General features: G+C 51.2%; 1 protein-coding gene across 1 annotated transcript in view; it reads right to left on the bottom strand.

Annotated features, from left to right (window-relative positions):
* Window positions 1–18,053, bottom strand: part of Pcp4 (Purkinje cell protein 4) — a 49,675-nt gene that overhangs the window by 12,114 nt on the left and 19,508 nt on the right. Inside the window, exon 2 of the mRNA XM_010636468.3 lies at window positions 12,967–13,018. Within this exon, the coding sequence (XP_010634770.1) occupies window positions 12,967–13,018 (52 nt within the window). The remainder of the gene's footprint in view (window positions 1–12,966; window positions 13,019–18,053) is intronic.

Below are 18,053 nucleotides of genomic sequence, written 5' to 3'. Positions count from 1 at the left end.
AGGAGAAGAAGAGGAAGATAGACCCCTGAAGCTTTTCAACACTATGCAGAACTTCACAAAGTCCCCTTGGCTTCTATAGGAAGAAGAGTCAACCGCAACCCTCAGATGCAAAAGCCGTCTCAGGTGCCAATGGATGGGCCAGCTGGGCACAAGATTTAATTCCAGTGCAAACTCCTGACTAGCGTCTCAAAAAGGTGTCCTAAGGCAACCTCAGAGTCAAGTCCACACCACCTCCAACACTGCTGAGCCACACACACACAGCCCAAACCTCTCCCCAGCTGGTCCTTCCTCCAGTCCCTGTCCAGCTCTGTTCCCCCACCCCCATCCTGAGCTGCAGCCTGAGCCCCACTCCAGGCTCCACCTTTCCTTCCTGTGTCAGGAAGAGAGGGGCAGCAGTCAGCATCACCATGGCTTCTCTGGCTCCTCCTATCTCAAATGCCTTCCGACACTGGACGTGGTCACGTATTTGGGTGGGGACACCACGGGCAGGGACAGCTCTGACAGAGGCAGGTACCTGGTCATAAAGATGTCCAGTGTCTACACACAGACGTGCGCTGAGTCCCAGATCTGCCGCCTGTGACCAGTAAGCGCCATACTCCCTGGTCAAGCCCAGCCGGGATCCTCCATCACCCTCCGCTTCCTGTCTGGGCTGAAAGCAAGGACCTCTGGCCTCACTTTGCATGGACAAAGCAGCCCATTCTTAAGCGTGCATGGTGGCCACTCTCTGAATGATCAGAAGTCCCTTTGCAGAGCTGGGTCACCTGGAGCTTTATCAGCAAGATGGGCTCACACATTATAGAAAGAGAATAATATAAGGCTGAATTCCCAGGAGGGAGCACAGAACTGAACTAGTAGCTGAACCACAGAATACTCAGGAGTCAGAAAGATTTGCAGTAGACTTTAGGTTGTAGCTATGAGCAACAACGTAACACTCTGACAAGTCCCAAGCAGAAATAGAACAAGTGCTTCTCTGGGGGACAAAACCATATCCAACCTCCAGATTTCTCCTCCACTGGCTAAGGTGGACAAATTCCTGGGAATGATCAGATGCCCACTGGCTGGTGACATTCAGCCCTGGCCTGTTTGACATGACCCTAGGTGGCCCAGGAGGTTCCTTCCCCAAGAATTCTCACTGACTAAAGACAAAACAGGTATTTCTTTCAAGAATTCCACAGAGAGAAATTTCCAGTATCAAGCAATGTGACTCTAACTGATAGTGGTTTTTTTTGTTGTTTTGTTTTTTTGTGGGTTTTTTTTTTTTTTTTTTTTTTTTTTTTTTTTGAGACAGGGTCTCACTATGTAGTTGAGACTGAACTGGAACTCACTATGCAGCCCAGGTTGGTCTCAAACTCACAGCCATCCTCCTGCCTCAGCCTCCTGAGGGCTGGGATCACAGACGTGCACCACCACGCCCGGCAAACTGATAGTGTTTTTAAATCATTTTTTAAAAGCTCATAATTTTCCAAAGGACTAATATTAAAATATCCCCTGGAAGCCTTCTAATTGTTAACAGAGGTAGCAGAAGCCTTTCTGTCCAGATCAAAAATTTCAGCAGTGATAAAATAGCCATTTGGGGCTGCAGGAGCTCAAGGGAGCACTCACAGAAACGGGTGAGGAAACCAATTTAGTTGGAATGCTGGGGAAAGCAGCCAGTGCCAGTGTATTAGAGAATAAAAACATCTCCCAGGGGCAGTCATGTCCGACCCCACAATGAAGTCATTTTAAGTTACATTTTGCCAGCTGTGAATGACCAGGGTGACCTCATAGGCTATTTCTAGTCCAGATATGCAATTGGCAAGATTTTGTGTTTCTGTTCAGCTTTGAGATGTGTGAACAGGATGACCCTGGACATTCCATCTTCATGTAACTCACAGTGTCTTGAAAGAACCTAGCTTACTCTTCCACAAATGAATCAGACTTGTAATTTCAAAATTACGACTCAATTCCTCCACACATAACCATAATTAGGGTGTCAGTTGGCTGGATTTATAGAAAAGGCAAGGGAGAATTCTTCAGCAAGTAGCTGGGACTCATTTAGCAACCTCAGAGGTGTCTCCAGTCATGCCTGGGGCCAGATGGCATCGCCTTGACCCCCAGGTAAAATAGCTATAAAGCTTCAAAAGGAAATTGGAATTTCTCTAGCTGCAAAATTGTTTCTGCTGCCGAGGACGGGACCCACCCCTGCCTCTGAGATGAGAAATCGCTGCTGTCCACTCCTGTGACCACCAGAGGCAGGAAAGGTCCAGGAGGGAAAACCTCGCTTTCATATTTCATAGTTGGAAATGCAGTCTTTCCAGATAAGAGGCTGAATTTTCCCATTTCCACCAGTTTTATTAGAATTATTCTTTTCCAGTAAAATAACTCTGTTATCGTGTGTTCTCAGGCAGCACGACTGCATTCAAATTCTACCCACTGAGCCTCCTTCCCTCTGCTGCCTCCAATAAGGAAACCATCATAGTTCCGCTTGGACTCGGGCAATATTCTCTTGGTGTGTACAAAAAAATAAAATGAAATGAAAAGACATCAAACACTGCAGAGTGTCCTGGGGAAGAGACAGCCAGCTACAGCATCATAAAGAAGCAGAACTGGAGAGGACCCTAGAGACGACATGTTCCACTGTGGAGATGGAAGGAGCCACAGAGGGGCAAAGATTCACTGCAGGGGCCCAGGAGCGGAGGATGGAAGCCCAGAATGGCAAAGACGGAAGCAACTTGAGGCCCCTGTGCATTTGCTTCTCAAGAGTCGGATGTCATATCCGGCCAGGCCTTGGGGCCAAGGAGTCTCAGCGCTGTGGCCTGGGGATGTTAGAGCCAGAGGAGGCCCTGGAAACCGTCTGCAAGAAGCCCAGGCGCTTGTGAGCTGAGAACATGGTACCCGCGAGCCCAGATATAAACCAAAAAGTCGGGGCTAAATGTCTCTGTTTCTTTGAAATTCCCATGAAACCATCGCTGAGCTCAGTGCTACCTGGGTGGAACAGGCTGGGCACTTTCTGCAGCTGGCAAGAGCCTCATCATCCACAAGAAGCATTCACAGGCTGGCTCTGGTGTCCCAGATCATTCTCAAAGCACTCTATAAAAGTGCTTTTTCTTAAAAAAATAAAATAAAATAAAAATGTCTTTTTCACGTGTGTGAACTTGTGGGAAACTGCATTCTGGTGAGTGTACACCGATTTAACTACCAAAAGGTTGATGTTTGCATTAAAACACCAAAACGCTAAACCTGGCTGAGGCTGGAGATGAGCAGAATCGTGGTCTAGTAACAATTTACACAATTCGTGACTTCCATGCGGCGGGAAGTTCATTCCAGGTGTGCAAAGGTCCACCCAGTGCATCTGGATTCTGTGAGCCGCTTGCAGCTGCTGGAGTAAGAATCACTTCCCCTGCACCGGCTCTTGGTATTCAAGATCTCCACAGGCTTTTTGGTACCTGGGATCAAACTCGAGACCTTGCGTTTGCGAGGCAGGCAGACACACCACTGAGCTAAATCCCGGCCCTGACTTTGCTTTCTAACTGAATACCCACAGGCAGTTCCATTGTCAACTCTCTTCGGGGTCTGTGAAGGTGGAATGGCGGACAGAGAAGAATGTACTTAGAAATATTCGAGAAGCCAGTGGCCAAGCGCAGGAACAGCAGCAGCAAGCTCCCATGGCTTGGGATTGGACACTACTGAAAGGAGAGGTTTCTAAAGGCCGTGACACAGCCACAGCCCTGGGCTCCTGAGCTAGCCGGGCTGTGTGAGTCTGTCCAGTCCATACCTGTCCCCGCCGGACGCCGGGCCTCAGCCCCAGCCCCACAGGAACACAGAGCCGTCTCCGGATCCCACGTGTGGGTAAGTCGCTGCTAGGTTAAGAGCAGAGAAGGGGTAGCGTTCGGGAGAAGTATGACTTAGCAAACAGTCTTACTAAGTTAACGGTACGCCACTCCGCCAGTCTTCTCGCTCGCAAGATGAGAGCGAGGAAATTGTCATGATACAAAGAAGCAAGTGACACAAAGCAGTTAAATTGTGAAGAGAGGGTAGTGTTTGGCCCAACAAATTATTTGAAAGATCCTTCCATGGGGGAAGGTCAGGATAAAAAGCTGCAACCGCTGTACAAAATGACAACCATGATAAATACCTTCAAGTGAACGCCGGAAAGAGTGGAGTTCGTAAATCACCACGTTTAAATTCAGCGACCCACGGTCTCAGGCACTGAGATGGGCGTTATGGGGACGCCAGCCCTCAGTTCTTCCCCATGGTGCAGGGACAAACAGTCCGTCTGACGTGGGGAAGGAGAGGGAGGAAACTAAATGAAGACGCATTTCGTCAAAAGGACTCCACTTCTCCCATCTGGGCGGCTGCTCCCACAGGTCCGAGCTGGAGTTTAATTCAAGGATTCAAAGGCAAGGTTGCTGCAAGGGACCCAGAAGACAGCAAATCAGCTCCCGGAGGCCCTCGCACAGGTAGAGGCAAATGGGGGGCATCCTCTGAAGCCCTGGCTGGGAGAGATGGGGCTGCCTGAGCCCGCGGGGGACACTGGAGCCTGTGCCACAGAGAGACCTTCTGCAAATAGGAAGGGGTCCGGAGACGGGGCATGGAAAGAACAGGCACTAACCACAAACAAGCACTAAGAAAAGATATTGACGTATTAAAGGGATCCAGGAATCTGAGTCGGGTCCACCAAAAAGCAAGGGAAAATATAAACAGCAGAGAACTTTTATCCCCCTCATTCGAGCATTTGAGATTTGAGTGGTTTTTCCTTTTGTATTTGTTATCTGAATTTGCTTTTTATTTCTTGGGTTTCTTCTGGGGCCGCCTCTTCTCCGTGCGGCCTGCAGGGCTGCCCTATGACACCGAGTTCCTCTCTAGGAAGCAGGCTTCGGGGTGGCAGGGTCCCTGGGGTTCATCTGACGCTGAGCTCTGAGGCGCGGTGGCTCCTGGGTCAACCCAGGGGCCGGCGCTGCACTCTGCAGTCTTCAGCATGTGCAGCGAACTGCCCGGGGCGCTGCCCTGCGTCCGCCTCACTGTGGCCTGGGCGCACCCACAGCTCCATCTCTGTGCAGCCGGATGCCCACACTGCTTCTTTACAGAGACACCTTCAGCTCTTGGTGACTTTCAGGTGCACAATGCTTGCCATCCCAGAAGGGTTCGTCTGTGTTCTTAGAGCAAACACGAGGATTTGAACCCCTGGATTTGCACGCTCGTGTGGGGTTTTCTAGGTTAAGGGAATGGTGAACCATATTCACAAACCACCTTGGGTCCTCAGATTAAATTTTATTTATCCAGTGCTGGGGGTTGAACCCAGGGCCTTTGCACTAGCTACATCTCCAGCCATTGCTTTTATTTTTTTTATTTTGAGACAGAGTTTCCCTAAGTCACTACACTGCCCACTCTGGGCTCAAACAGAAGATCTCCTGCCTCAGCCTCCAGAGTACAGGGATTACAGGTGTGTACCACTGAGCCCAGCTTCAGGTTAATTTTCAGCACCAACACATTTCCAATTCTCTTATTTTCTATGCTAAACCAGGAGAGCAATTGGAAGTGCTAGAAAATCATCGTGGAATGAATGAATCACGCTTCATTGTTTTGTGCAGAGTGAATGTGTGGGCGTGTGACACAGGCTGGAGCCGGAGCGCTGCCCAGACTCCCAGGTCAGGGATTGCGGCCCGTCCTTTCCTCTCTCCCTGGGACCTACAAAGGGAGCAGCTGGCCCTGCGCTTCGGGAGCAGTGAAGGAAGAAGAGGGGCAAAAGAACACTGGAGAAACGACGGAGGGGTCCTGTCTCTAGGGTGTGGGTGGGCGCGGGTGAAACTGCTGTAATCTCAGGACGCCTCGCTGTGTGGAGATGACGCCCCAGAGCAGATGAGTAGGTGCGACACCCACCCACGCCTGCCCACAGCTGCTCACTGGGAGGCCAAGCCCGGGGACACTGGCCATTCCGCGAGGCCAGGCTTCGGCACAGGAACAAAAAATCCACTGTCATACTTTGAAGTGATTGTTTTTTAAAGATGACACAGAGCTAAATCTGTTCTTGGCTTTCCTAAGGTTGACAAAAATTGGTCACTTCCTGAAGTCAAGGGGAGCCCCGCTCCCTGCTTAGGGGAGAATGAAAGGTTGTGTTTAGAGTGAAATTGCACCGGTTCTGGATTGAGTAGTCCAAGGAACTGGGCCAGACCCTCACAAGGAGGAAAGCACAATCAGTTGAGTGAAATGTATGTGAGCCGAGTCCCCAGGCGCTGCCCCAACGCGATGAGCTGTGTCCTCCGCCCTTACTCTCCGGAGCTGGTGCTATAGAGATACCCCGCTCTTCTGCAAAGTCAAAATGACTACGACAGGGAAATGTTTCGAATGGATTCAGGATGTTGAGGCAGACAGGACAGTGCAGCTAAAGACACTCAGGAAAGAGGGCTCCAGAGCTGCTGCAGGAAGTAGCAAGAAGGATGGGAGGAGGGTGTCCTAAGAAAGGGGGGAACACCGTACAGATGGTTCATGGCACTGTGTCTTTAAAAGTTATAGATATTTTAATTCAAATGTTCATCACGTTTTAGGTCACACCCCTCTGTCCCACACTTCCCAGCAGGGAGCTTTCATGTGCAACCTGGAAGGCCGCTTCCCTACGGCCAGACAGGACCCTGGGGCACCCCTGGTCCAGAAGGGCTTCTAGATGGGAAACAGCTCCGGCCCAGGAGGGAGAGCCGCCTTCTGAAGCCATCCACCCCTCCATGCATGGCAAACACCCTTCCCAAAGAGACCCTTGAACTCCCCGTGCTCCCCAAGCCCAGGCTGAGCCCATGCAGGTGGACTGTACAAACTCAAGCCATCTTATCCCACAGCACCAGCTGGTTCTCACTTCCGAAAAACTTCTGATCAGAACATTTCACCAACATGAAAGAGCAAAATGTTTTCAAGCACATGAGAACCATTATCCCACCAAAATTGTTAAAGTAAATGTGGAGAGAGCCACTGCTTTTGACCAAGCTCCTGTCCTGGGCCCAACAGGCCACACCAAGCAGCTCATTCCCAATGAGATCCCAGCATCTCCCAGCACAGCTGTTTATCTGACCCTCAGAGAAATCAGGAGAAAGACCAGAGTCAAATCCCCAAACGGGCCCAAGCTAGCTGTGAGGAAAGGAAGTCCTTCTGAGGTCACCTTCACATGGATCTCAGTCTGCTCACTGCCCTCGGTTTCCGCCTTTGATAGCTTTCCTACCTAGAAGCCCAGCCTCCTCCGCAAGGGCTCACAAACACACCACACTGTACAGACAGCGATGTCTCTGGTTCCAGAATTGCAAACACAAACCAATGAAGTGGTTTAAACTAAATGTGTTATAATTTTCTCTTTTGACAAAATAACTGATAAGCAGCATCTGGGACACTCCTGCCTCCTGGTTCGGTTAGGGTTCCAAAGGATAAAAGTATCAGCAGTTTCCTAGTTCGAGATGTTTCCTAGGCCTAAGAAGATCTTAAATGGTAATTGCCTTGGCGTGATTTATAGCTTCCGATCTTCACTAAGACATACGAGGCTTCTTCATATAATGTAGAATAAAAATCTATCTTCAATCGGTTTAAAGTTAACCAATGTTCAATCTCAAAAAGAAAGGAAAGGAAAAGGGGAGGGAGGGGAGAATGGGAGGCGTGGGAAATGCCTGGAACCTGTACACAGTGCGCTCCTGCAGTGTTTCAAAATTAGCAAGCTACGCCTGTCACTATTCTGAGATCACAAGCATCCGTGCGCCAGGGGCGGGCTGGGGGTGGTGCCATGGTGTAGCTTGGTAGCTCGGCCTGGCCCCAGGCTCGGCCCGCCCAGCTTTCCATGGGTGAATAGGCTGGAGCCGGGTCAGGAGAGGACTCAGGAGAGAGTGAGCGCAGCCTGTGTGTCGGGCTGCAGGCCGGGTGGCAGCAGCTTCTCCCTAACACAGGCTCCTGCCCACCCAGGGCGGCCGATCTGCACAGACACAGACTGAGGGGCGGAGGTCAGGACAATTCTCACTCTGGTTAGCAATACGTCGAGCGCATTCATGCCAAGGCAGTGGATTGGAGGTATCGTCTTTATCCTAGCGGCCGTGTTCTCATCGAAGTCACTCAAATGCTCAAACTGAAGGGCAAAGCAAATGTTCACGAGTCACTCTCGAAGCAGATGGACGGCAATGCCTTCCACGTGCTTGCTAATCCCAGGGTCGGCTCCACACCAGCTCTCCTCACTCGCTGGCCGGTTACACACATCGGCAGGCTTATTTCAGACCCTGACAGCCAACTTTATCTTTCCATCTGGATCAGGATGTGAAGCATCCTTGGGTGCCCACCTCTTCTTTTTGGAATACAGATTCTGTGGAGTGCTTAGGGCACAAAGGCCTCTCTCTCTCTCTCTCTCTCTCTCTCTCTCTCTCTCCTGAGTTGCAGCCACCCTTGGTTTGAATTATTTTCCCTTTGCAGTAGCTTCAAATATGGAAAAAAGGACAGAAGGAGCTCAAGGGACCCCAGAACTTTTGTTTTGATTTGTTTTGCTCTGCTCTGCTTTTTCACCCTGCAAACTGTGCAGCTGTGGCAGTCACAGCCACCCACCTGCCCCACAGGTTCATTAGGGCCCAGGTTCTATGGCACCCACAGAAATCAGATTCAAGCCCTCGTGCCGGGGAAATGTCACACACCACAGACACGCCTGCTCTATCCAGCCAGGTGCAGCCTGTGACTATAAGCAGTGCGCCTCTGATAGCTGTCACAGCTCCAGATTTTCGCTTGGCCTTTTTTCAAAGTGACTTATCTCAGCATAGTGAGCTTCCACGCAGCTGTGGAGATGTACACCAATTTAGCCCCTTGCCTCGGACCACAGCTCACATCCGGGGGCCTCCAGACACCCTGACCGGCAGCCCATGGAAGTAGCCATGGTCCACATCGGCTGCCTGCTCTGCCACTCATCCCTGTGTCCCTCCTCTATTCTGCTGGGGCCCCAGCCCATGTGTGAAGCAGAGCAGAGCCACACCACTGCTGGAGGCCGTGCAGCAGGATCAGAGCCTTCCCGCATCCAGGAGCAAGGTCACCCTGGCAACGCCTCCAGCCCAAACGGCCTCCCCTGCTGGGCATGTTAACGAGTCCGCAGTGCCTCCAGGAGCCAGCATCGGTGCCTTTTCCCTCCACGCTGACCACCAAGCCTCGCACACAGGGCCACTCTGCACCCCTTGGCGAGGACAGCGAGAGTCAATGTGACCCTGCAGAACGGACCGAGTCACCGCGCAGGTCCTGAGAGCTTCGGTACACAGAGAACCCGAAGGACAGATGCTTGGTGTCCACTGGGTAACGGGAAGCCGGGGCAGTGGAGGAGAATAGGTGCGCTAGGACCCATATGCAGAGCCTGTTTCTTGTTTGAAAACTCTCACAGAGATTAATGGTAGTGTACATATCTGTCTAGGAACGCGGGTCCTTCTCAATCAACCTTTCCACCTACTTGACAGAAAAATATGTACTCGGTGTGCACCTGTGGGTGTGTTCCCTCCAATTCCAGAGGTAAAATAACGAACTCCCAGGGCTTGGGTTTATTCAACATGGGGCGAGAAGAGAACCAAGCACAGCATCTGAAGCCACCCATTGTTAGCCACCCACAATCCTCCAACCAGAGTAAGTCCCGCATGCTCCTAGCACATCCTCCCCTCTACTGGAAACCTGCAGAGCTGAGCAGCCCCTTGTCCAAAGAGGGGACCCCCCCCATCCAGGCATGGCACCGAGCTGCCGGATGTCACTCACACATGGCAACGAAACCCCAGCTGCAGAGGGCCCCACAGTGACTCAAATACTTCCCTTTGGGGCCCAGAGCCTCAGTCCGCACACAAGGACCCTCTTACAGAATCAGGTGTGTTCCCGGGCTTTGCACCCCCAAAGCAGGCACCTTTGCAAATAAGCGTACAGTGGCTCCTTACATCACAAGAAGCCCGTTCCTGTGTCAGAAGCCCAGTTCAGCTTGGCTAAACCTTCAGGCCTCCCCAAGAGACTTAACTCTCTCCAGTCTTCCTCTCGCCTCAGAAATCTTCCGGCTTCAACTCTGTGTGCAGTATTTCTGTGCACCCCTGACACAGTCTGACTCTGGGGTCTCTGCAGAACCACCTTCGAGACACACAACAAAATATCCAGGGAAACTATTGTCTTGCAAATGTAATCGCCAAACAGGAAATTGGCCATGAATAATCTACACAGAGCTGTGTCTGTATTATAAATGTGTTTGAATTTGATTTAGCTACCCAGACTGGATAAAGCCATGGGGCCCTGGAGCTATGAGGTGTAGTTCCACTCAGAAAGTATGTCAAGAAACAAATGAAAGCTGTGGCCTGACTTAAGCCAATAATGAATAAGCTATTCACGGAGCGGTAAAGACCTCTGGGTCACACAGGTCCTAATAAATTTAATTTCTAAATTTAGAAAATACAAAAGCTTTAAGCTTAATATTTCTGGAAAAGTTGGCTTCTACAGCAGGTAATTCAATAAAATCTCGAGGTACCAGAACATCTGGATTTGTTGAGTTGTGAATTCGGAAGTTGACAGCTTGGCAGGATGAGGAGGATTTCAAGGGCGTCGTGGGCAGTGCATAGCGGACATGTGTCATATCCACCACCAGAACCCTGTCTCGGTCATGTAAGAGGACTGCAGCACCCTGTGCACATTCACTGGGCCTGACAGAGGCCCTTATGGGTACCTTTCGCTCCCGCTGTCCTCACTGCATCATATGTCAAGCAGAGACCTCAGATGAAGCTCTAGTATGTGGAATAATTACAGGCCAACTTGAGGCAACCAAGTGAACTTGGAAATGCTCACTTCAGGAGCAAGCAGCTCCCGTCCATACCACACAGCCCTGGAGATCTTATCTGCTCATTTTTGTTCCCAGGGACCCTGGCTCCTCCAACTCAAATGGGCAATTTCATTTGCTATTTGTTATAAGAAGCACATATGAACATAGATTGCCCTCAGTGCCTGTGCGACAGGCTAAAACAATTCAAATTTCAACAGAATATAATGCTAAGATAAAACAGAAATTCCAAGATCCAGGAATTTTAAAAGGAGAAATTAAGAAACTTAACAGTGTCTAGGAAAAATGTCCTCCAGCCCTACTTCTAGAAGTTTTTACCCAGTCTTTATTGGGCTATTAGTGGCTTTTGTCTTTGTTACTTTGTAGAAGCAAAAGCCACTTTTAAAAAAACATAATAATAATGTATTGTGTGTATATATCATATACAAGCAGTTTTACCTGAAACTAAGGTACTGTATGTTAATAATCATTTGGATTTATACAGTGCCGTTATCCTATAATTATCAAATAATCCCTTTTACTGCTCAAAGGCAAATATCTTTTAATATCTAGAATTATATAATGAAAAGCCTTATTCATGGCATCTTGAATTTTTCCATTCGATTAATTTTTAAACCTTCACAAAAGACTCAGTTTCCACGGGTGGAACCGGTCTTCGACTAGGACACACTCCTGCTTTGGGCAGCAGGAAGGGCACTCTGAGAGCGGAGCCCCGGATGCACAGAGGCCTCAGCCAGCACCACACCTCGGCTCCAGACTCCAACACCTGTGCTACCCTGAAGCAGTTCTAGAGTGTGGACCAGGAACTCGGTGCCTAGCTTCTTGGGGCGCCCACTCGATCAAAGCCATCGCTGATCTTCCAAAAGACTGCTATTATACAAGATGTGGCTTGATCTTCAAAGACATTATGTGCTTCTTGAGATCGCATCCTCTCGCAAGAGCGCAGGGGACTATTTTAGCAGCCTGCCCACCGCGGGACACCACACTGACCCTGCCCAGGGGCATAGGGATGGCACAAAGGAAGCTCTTGAGGACCCGGAGGGTTTTCAGTCCCTCAGGAATTTTTTTGAGACAAAGTCTCACTGGGTAGCCCAGGCTGGCCCTGGACTCACCCTGATCCTCCCGCCTCAGCCTCTTGAGGGCTAGGATGACAGGCGTGCACCCCCCTGCCTGGACCTAGGGAATTTTACGGGTGCATTTGCCATGGCATGACTCGCAGTATGATTAGTAGGTGCCAGCATGAATTTCATCCAGTGGGAGGAAAGGTCACTTTCCATGAAGGCGGACATCATTCTGGGATGGATGAGAAGCGAGGAGAGCCGGCATCCAGCCCCACCAGACCCCCGGGTGGCTCTCTACGCTCACGGGGAATTCTCATCGTTCCCTGCAGCCTCTGCCAGGACTGCTCAGCCAGGCACCTGGGGTAAAACTGGCTCTATTTTCCACGCGATCCATGCTGCTCCGGGTGCTGCCCACCTCCAGCTCCCCCGCACTACTCTCCAGATTCTGTCCCGAAAAACAGTGCGCTCTATTCGGGAGGTTGACGCAGGAAGGCTGTGAGCTTGAGGCCAGCTTGTGCAGTGCAGCGAGACCTTGTCTCAACAGAGAAATAAAGAGGGGATGCGGCTCAGCGGTCGGGTTCAGTCATCACTACCACCAGAAAAATAAAAATAGAAGCTCACCCCTGCAACTTACGGCCTCGATGGTGCCTGAAGCGCACCCCACGCGGCTGTCACTTTTTATCAGTGAGCCGCTGCGGGGAGCACACGACACCGGCCGGCACAGCTCCAGCCCCTGCACCCACTGCACCCACACCACCCCGGGCGCTGCGTTTCCAAACCTCCCTCCAGAGTTGAGCACTTCACAGCTTTCAAAGCACTTATCTCATTTGATCTCATTTTATCCTCACAACAACTTGGACGGGTTCTCACCAACCCTAATGAAGAAAGCAGAGAACTATATTTGCACTGTAATTACCATGTTGCCCAAAACGGGAGTCCTATTTGGGAGGGAGAGTGCCTCTGTGTGCTCGGGAAAGCCAGACCCCGGTGCTTGCTGCGAATTGCTAAAATCCACTCCCATGGAGGCGCGGATGTAAATAGTACACTGATTTGGATGGAAGGCATGAGCCACACCTGCTGCACGCCCAAGGCCACAGATGGGCAGGAGGGAACAGCTGGGCTGTGGGGGCATCTTACCATTCTCTCCCGATGTCTTGTCCTTTCCGTTGGTTGCCCCGGTTCCTTGTCGCTAAAAACATAAAAAAGAAGGATGTGTCAGGCACAGTCAGGATTATTTTGGTCTCTTATCTCTTGCATGAAATCCAGCGCGGTATTACTTTAGCTCAGACAGTTACAGAGCACCACACCAGGAAGAGATGAGTCCAGGAAAGGGCCCGCGGCTGTCGCGCAGACGGCCTCCCGCCTCCATGGCTGCCACGGGCCGAACACAGCCCACGGCCACAGAAAGCTGAGCAGGAGCCTGCTGCGGATCGAGCCCAACCTCATGGAAAAGTTGAAGGAAATGGCCAAGGACTTGTGCCAAGCACAGAGGCCAGAATGTCCCCTCAGTCAACCAGGGCTGTGGCCCTGCTCTATTCTCATACCAGCCCGATGCCCGACAAAGTGGAATCAGCTAAACACTCTTGGGCTCACAGCCAGAGCTTCCCGCACTGCTGAGCTGGTGCTTTCTGTCTCCCATTCACTGGGGAGTGGGGACCCACACCTAACACGTCTTAGTCCCCCCTACAGCCTCTTCCCCTCCTTCCCTCTCCCCTCCCTCCATCTCTTGCTCTCCTTCCCTTGTGCAAAGAAAACCTATCTGCCTGTTTTCTGTGATTGGGTGTTTTGTATTTTGGGGTAAGATTCTGTGGGTGTTAAGTTTAATTATTGCAGATTTCTCGTACGTGAGAACCCCAAAGTATAAGGAAACTAAAGAGCAAAATAAAAGACAGACGAGAGGAAGCAGAAGACAGGGCTTTTGCAAAAGGGCAGGGGACAAGGTGTGGAGCGGGGAGAGAAGCCAGGGGACGGGGACATGAAAAGAATGAAGACGTGCTAGGTGCAGGTATCGACTCCCCGCAAGGAATGTGATCCTATGTACAGTGCACCAGACTAAGTAGAAGTAAAGGAAGAGAAGATTCTGTAGGCGTGCGGCCTGGGGAGGTGTGTGGACGTGGGCAGCGTGTGTCCGCTTTATGGGCTCCTCATGGTCCTTCTTCTACCTCATGGTGGTAGCTGCCTTCCGTCAACCCAACCTTCGGGTCATCCGGAAAATAATATTGCAGTTGAAAAGAGAGAGATGGCAAAACTCCGAGCGTCAACAGAAGGAGATGAGGTAGGGGTGGGAGTTTCCCCAAGGCCGTGACACTAGGGGTGGTGGCTAAGACGGGAACCTGAGCTTCCCCTAGCATCAGCCAGGAGGCGCCTTTGGGACATGGCTGCCGGAAGGCATCCTGGACGGAACAAGGTCAAGGAACACACAGGAAACCCACACAGGGGTTAGGGTGCCCCGGGGCCCAGGACTGCAGGACAAAAACAACCACAGTAAAATAGTAACTGACTCCATTTACCGTCCAGCGCCGTCACGACGAGTGCCCAGGGCATCAGTCACCACCGTGAACAGAACACGGCCGTGCGGAGAGCTCTCCGTGTGAACAGAACCGAGGCTCCGCACGACGGAGGCTCCTGTTGGTAAAGTGACCTTTCCTGGGGAAACAGCTGCCCTGTGCACACAGCAACCCGGGGGAGGAAAGCAAGCGCCCCCCGTGTCACCACCACACCCTGCACCCCAGTCCAGGAGAGTGCGAACAGCTGCCGGGTCAGGCTGCTGTGCCCGCTCTGCAACTGGGGCGCCTCTGGGAGCCGGAAGGCCATGGAAATGTGAGTCCTGTCTCTGCATTTAACTCAGGGCCCCTTCAGTTTCTAGAAACTCCTTGCCTGTGTTTGCGAGGAGGTAGGAGGTCACAGCCCTCAGCCAAACACCGACTGTTTTTGCTTCTTGTCTTTGTTTTTATTCTTCAATACTGGGGATGGAAGCCAGGGTTCCCACAAGCTCAGCAAAGGTCTCACCACTGAACTAGGACCCCAGGCCTTTTTATTCTTTATTTTGAGACAGTCTCACTAAACTGCACAGGCAACCCTCGAACTCGGGATCCTTCCTCCTCAGCCTCTCAAGTAGCTGGGATTCCAGGCATGGGCCACCATGTCCACTATTAACTGTTCTTCAGAAAACCACCATGTACATCCTCTGTCTCGACACCTTCCGTTACCTAAAGGAGCCTGCAGTGGCCAGCGTCTGGACTTTTAGCAGATGGCCTGGCTCTTACACGTAGATTTGCAAGTAAAAGAGTCCCTTCCAAGAAGGGAGTTTTCCACAAAATAAGAACCAACATCTGTCCCTGTCTCGGTGCCTCCTCTATTCCAACACAAAGCCACTAAGTTCACCCTCTGGGTGGAAGCTGACTATCGCTGAGGCTTGGCCAGGCCAGTGACAGCCACAGCCCAAAGTGAAGACTACTCTAGTTTCTAAACCCTTCCCTGCATAATTCATAGATGCCATCAGGAAGCATTTTGCAAAATAGGACATGTGTATGGTAAAATAAGATCAAATTAAAGAGAATATGAGAAACACCCAAAGCCAGTGCAGGCCTGGCCCCACTGTCTTTAAATGCTCAAGTGTGAAACCCTTTTCAAATGTTGTGAATGCCAACTTGTTCCACCAAAGTTCGCCTTCTGGAAACCAAAAGGAGACCAAAGGGAAATGTGCACCGGAGAAAGGAGCCCTCTTTTAGGGTTTCCAAGGCAGAATTTCTGTGTCAGGTCACATGTGATGGAGGCAAAATGAAGCTAATGGATGTGGCGGGAGTTGGTGTCGCAGATCAGAAAACGATCCTGACAAAAAAGAGCAAGTCCTTGAGAGCATCTTTTTGCAGAACTCGCAGTGGCCTGAGAGGTTTCCAAGGCTGAGGGGAGCTGAGGGGTCGCCAGAGTCTGGCTTCACACTGGGTCGTGCGGCCACCACACACAGAAGGGGCGCTGGGTCTCCCTGGTTGGGGAAGAGCAGGGTCTGCACCAGGCTGAGTGTCCGAGACCACAGCGCACACTGCAGAGCCAGGCCCAAGGGCCCATGGTCGCTGACTCCAACAGCATCTGACAAGGCAGACGCTCGAGCTGCCATCATCAGCCTCCTTTCACCGAGCATCCTGATGGCACTGAGGACCTTGCTCAGGGTCCCCGCTGGGAAGTGGCAAAGCCGAGATGCAAACCCAAGGACCAGGTTCCCAGCACTCCCTCTCCGCCGTGGGATGGGAGCCCCTCTCAGTTCTGCGTGCTGCTCCCCACCCCACCAGCAAGCGGACTGATGAGGCAGGAGATCCAGGTCTGAGGCCAATGTGACTGCATCAGCAGCTGCAAGCTGAGAGTTTGCAGGGCACTTGGCTCACGGGAAGACGCAGTGAAACCAACATGAAGGGCTCAACTGTAGGAATGTTGGGAGATCTTTTTATAAAATTTAAAAGCACAAACACCAGAGCTAGGCTGTGCTGAAATAAGTGGATGTGTGGATGGATATATGGATGGGCAGGTGGGTGGATGGATGGATATTTGCCTAGAGATGGTTTTTCCTACTTCTGCATACTCTACTATATTAACGTATGTAGAAATCTGGACTGAATAATGCAATCATTTCTGAGAATTCCAGAATCTGACGTCATGAAATAAGGACAACAAAGGACCTAACACCGAATTTTTTAATTACAGCTTGAAAGTCATCTTTTGCTCTCCCCCTGTGTGTATGGATGCTGTGACATCTGCTGAAAGACAGAGAGTCTTGGGCAGAACTTAGCTGGCTAAGAACTGCTCCAGGTTCTCAGTCCTTAGACACTCACTGACAGACTACCGGAGCTCAGAAGGTGACGTTCCTTTCTCATCAGTGTTCCTAATAACAACATAGCATTTGGAAGGTAACACACCGTCAATTAGAAGGAGCCTAAATGACAATTGGGTATACACGAGATCCTTGTACCTCCAATGTCCCTTCTGCTGATCTGCCACGGGCCAAGTACCCACTACAATGTAAGAGTAGTATTTAAAGGTGGAATTTTTGAAGAAAATTTTTCTGACAGCCTCGTGCCAAGAAAATATGTCTCTGCCTGTGTTTGCCAGAAAGCAGAGCCCAGGGCTAAGGCTGCTTGTGCTCAAGCTTATGAGAGGGCAAGGCCAGAAAGGCAGGGAAGGGGTGGGAAGCTCAGAGGGGGCTTCCTCAAGCTGGCCTTGTTTGGCCACCAAACACTGGCTCTGGGTGTCTCCCCCAAAAGCTACGCAGAGAGCCGAGGACAGAGCCAGAACAAAGGGGAGGTGGAGACGGCGTGCACCGCTCCTGTATTGTCCATCCAAGGTGCTGACAGAGCACTGATTGCCAAAGCATCAGGACAGGGCAGAGACCCCCACCTGGCATCTGCAGGATCGATAAGGAGGCCCCAGGCCAAGAGGTGAAGGGAGAGGTGGCGGTGTTTGTCATCCGTCACCACCCTCCTGCCTGGAGCGTTGGGATCCACGCCAAGCTGGCCACCCACACAGGTTCTCCCAGGCAGGATCTGCGGGGATGGCCAGGAGGTGTCTGGCTCAGCGACCAAACCTGGCAGGTGGCTTCTTTTACCACCAAGCTGCAAAGTCACGGACAACCTGCGAGATCAGGTGCTGCCAAGTGGAACAATCCACACCGGTCTCCAGGTAAATGGGGCTTCTGGGCCCGTTCCTCCAGGTACTTTCAGAAGGATAGCAGGACACATCTGCCTGCTTCTCAGGAGCCCCCTCACCTCAGTAACACCACAGCCCCGCCGTGCAGGCTCAGATGTGGAATGTGCTGGCTTCCTGAGCACAGCTGACATGCTCACACACACAATACACACTCTGCACATGTCCCATACCAGCGTGTCTCCTGAGCATCCCGTTCATGCTTCTGGTGAATTTAGGGTTCCATGACTTCTCTATCCCCTGATCTTCTCTGCAAAAACTATCCCCAAACCACTGTGTTCTTGGAATAGCTACAGACGAGCGGGTGAGGCTACCATTTGCCTTACACGAGATGTACGGGTGCACCAAGAAGGAACCAGGGTAAATAATGTTTAATGCAATATTTTTAAAAGTCAAAATGCTGGCTGGGCATGGTGGCACACACCTGTAATCCCAGAAATTGGGAGGCTGAGGCAGGAGGATCACTGTGAGTTCAAGACCTGCCTGGGCTACATAGTGAGATCCAGGTCAGTCTCAACTACGTAGTGAGA

The sequence above is a fragment of the Fukomys damarensis genome, unplaced genomic scaffold (genome assembly GCF_012274545.1).
Source record: "Fukomys damarensis isolate Sample0158 unplaced genomic scaffold, DMR_v1.0_HiC HiC_scaffold_24, whole genome shotgun sequence".
Lineage (NCBI taxonomy): Eukaryota > Metazoa > Chordata > Mammalia > Rodentia > Bathyergidae > Fukomys > Fukomys damarensis.
This window is presented reverse-complemented; position numbering and strand designations above follow the sequence as displayed.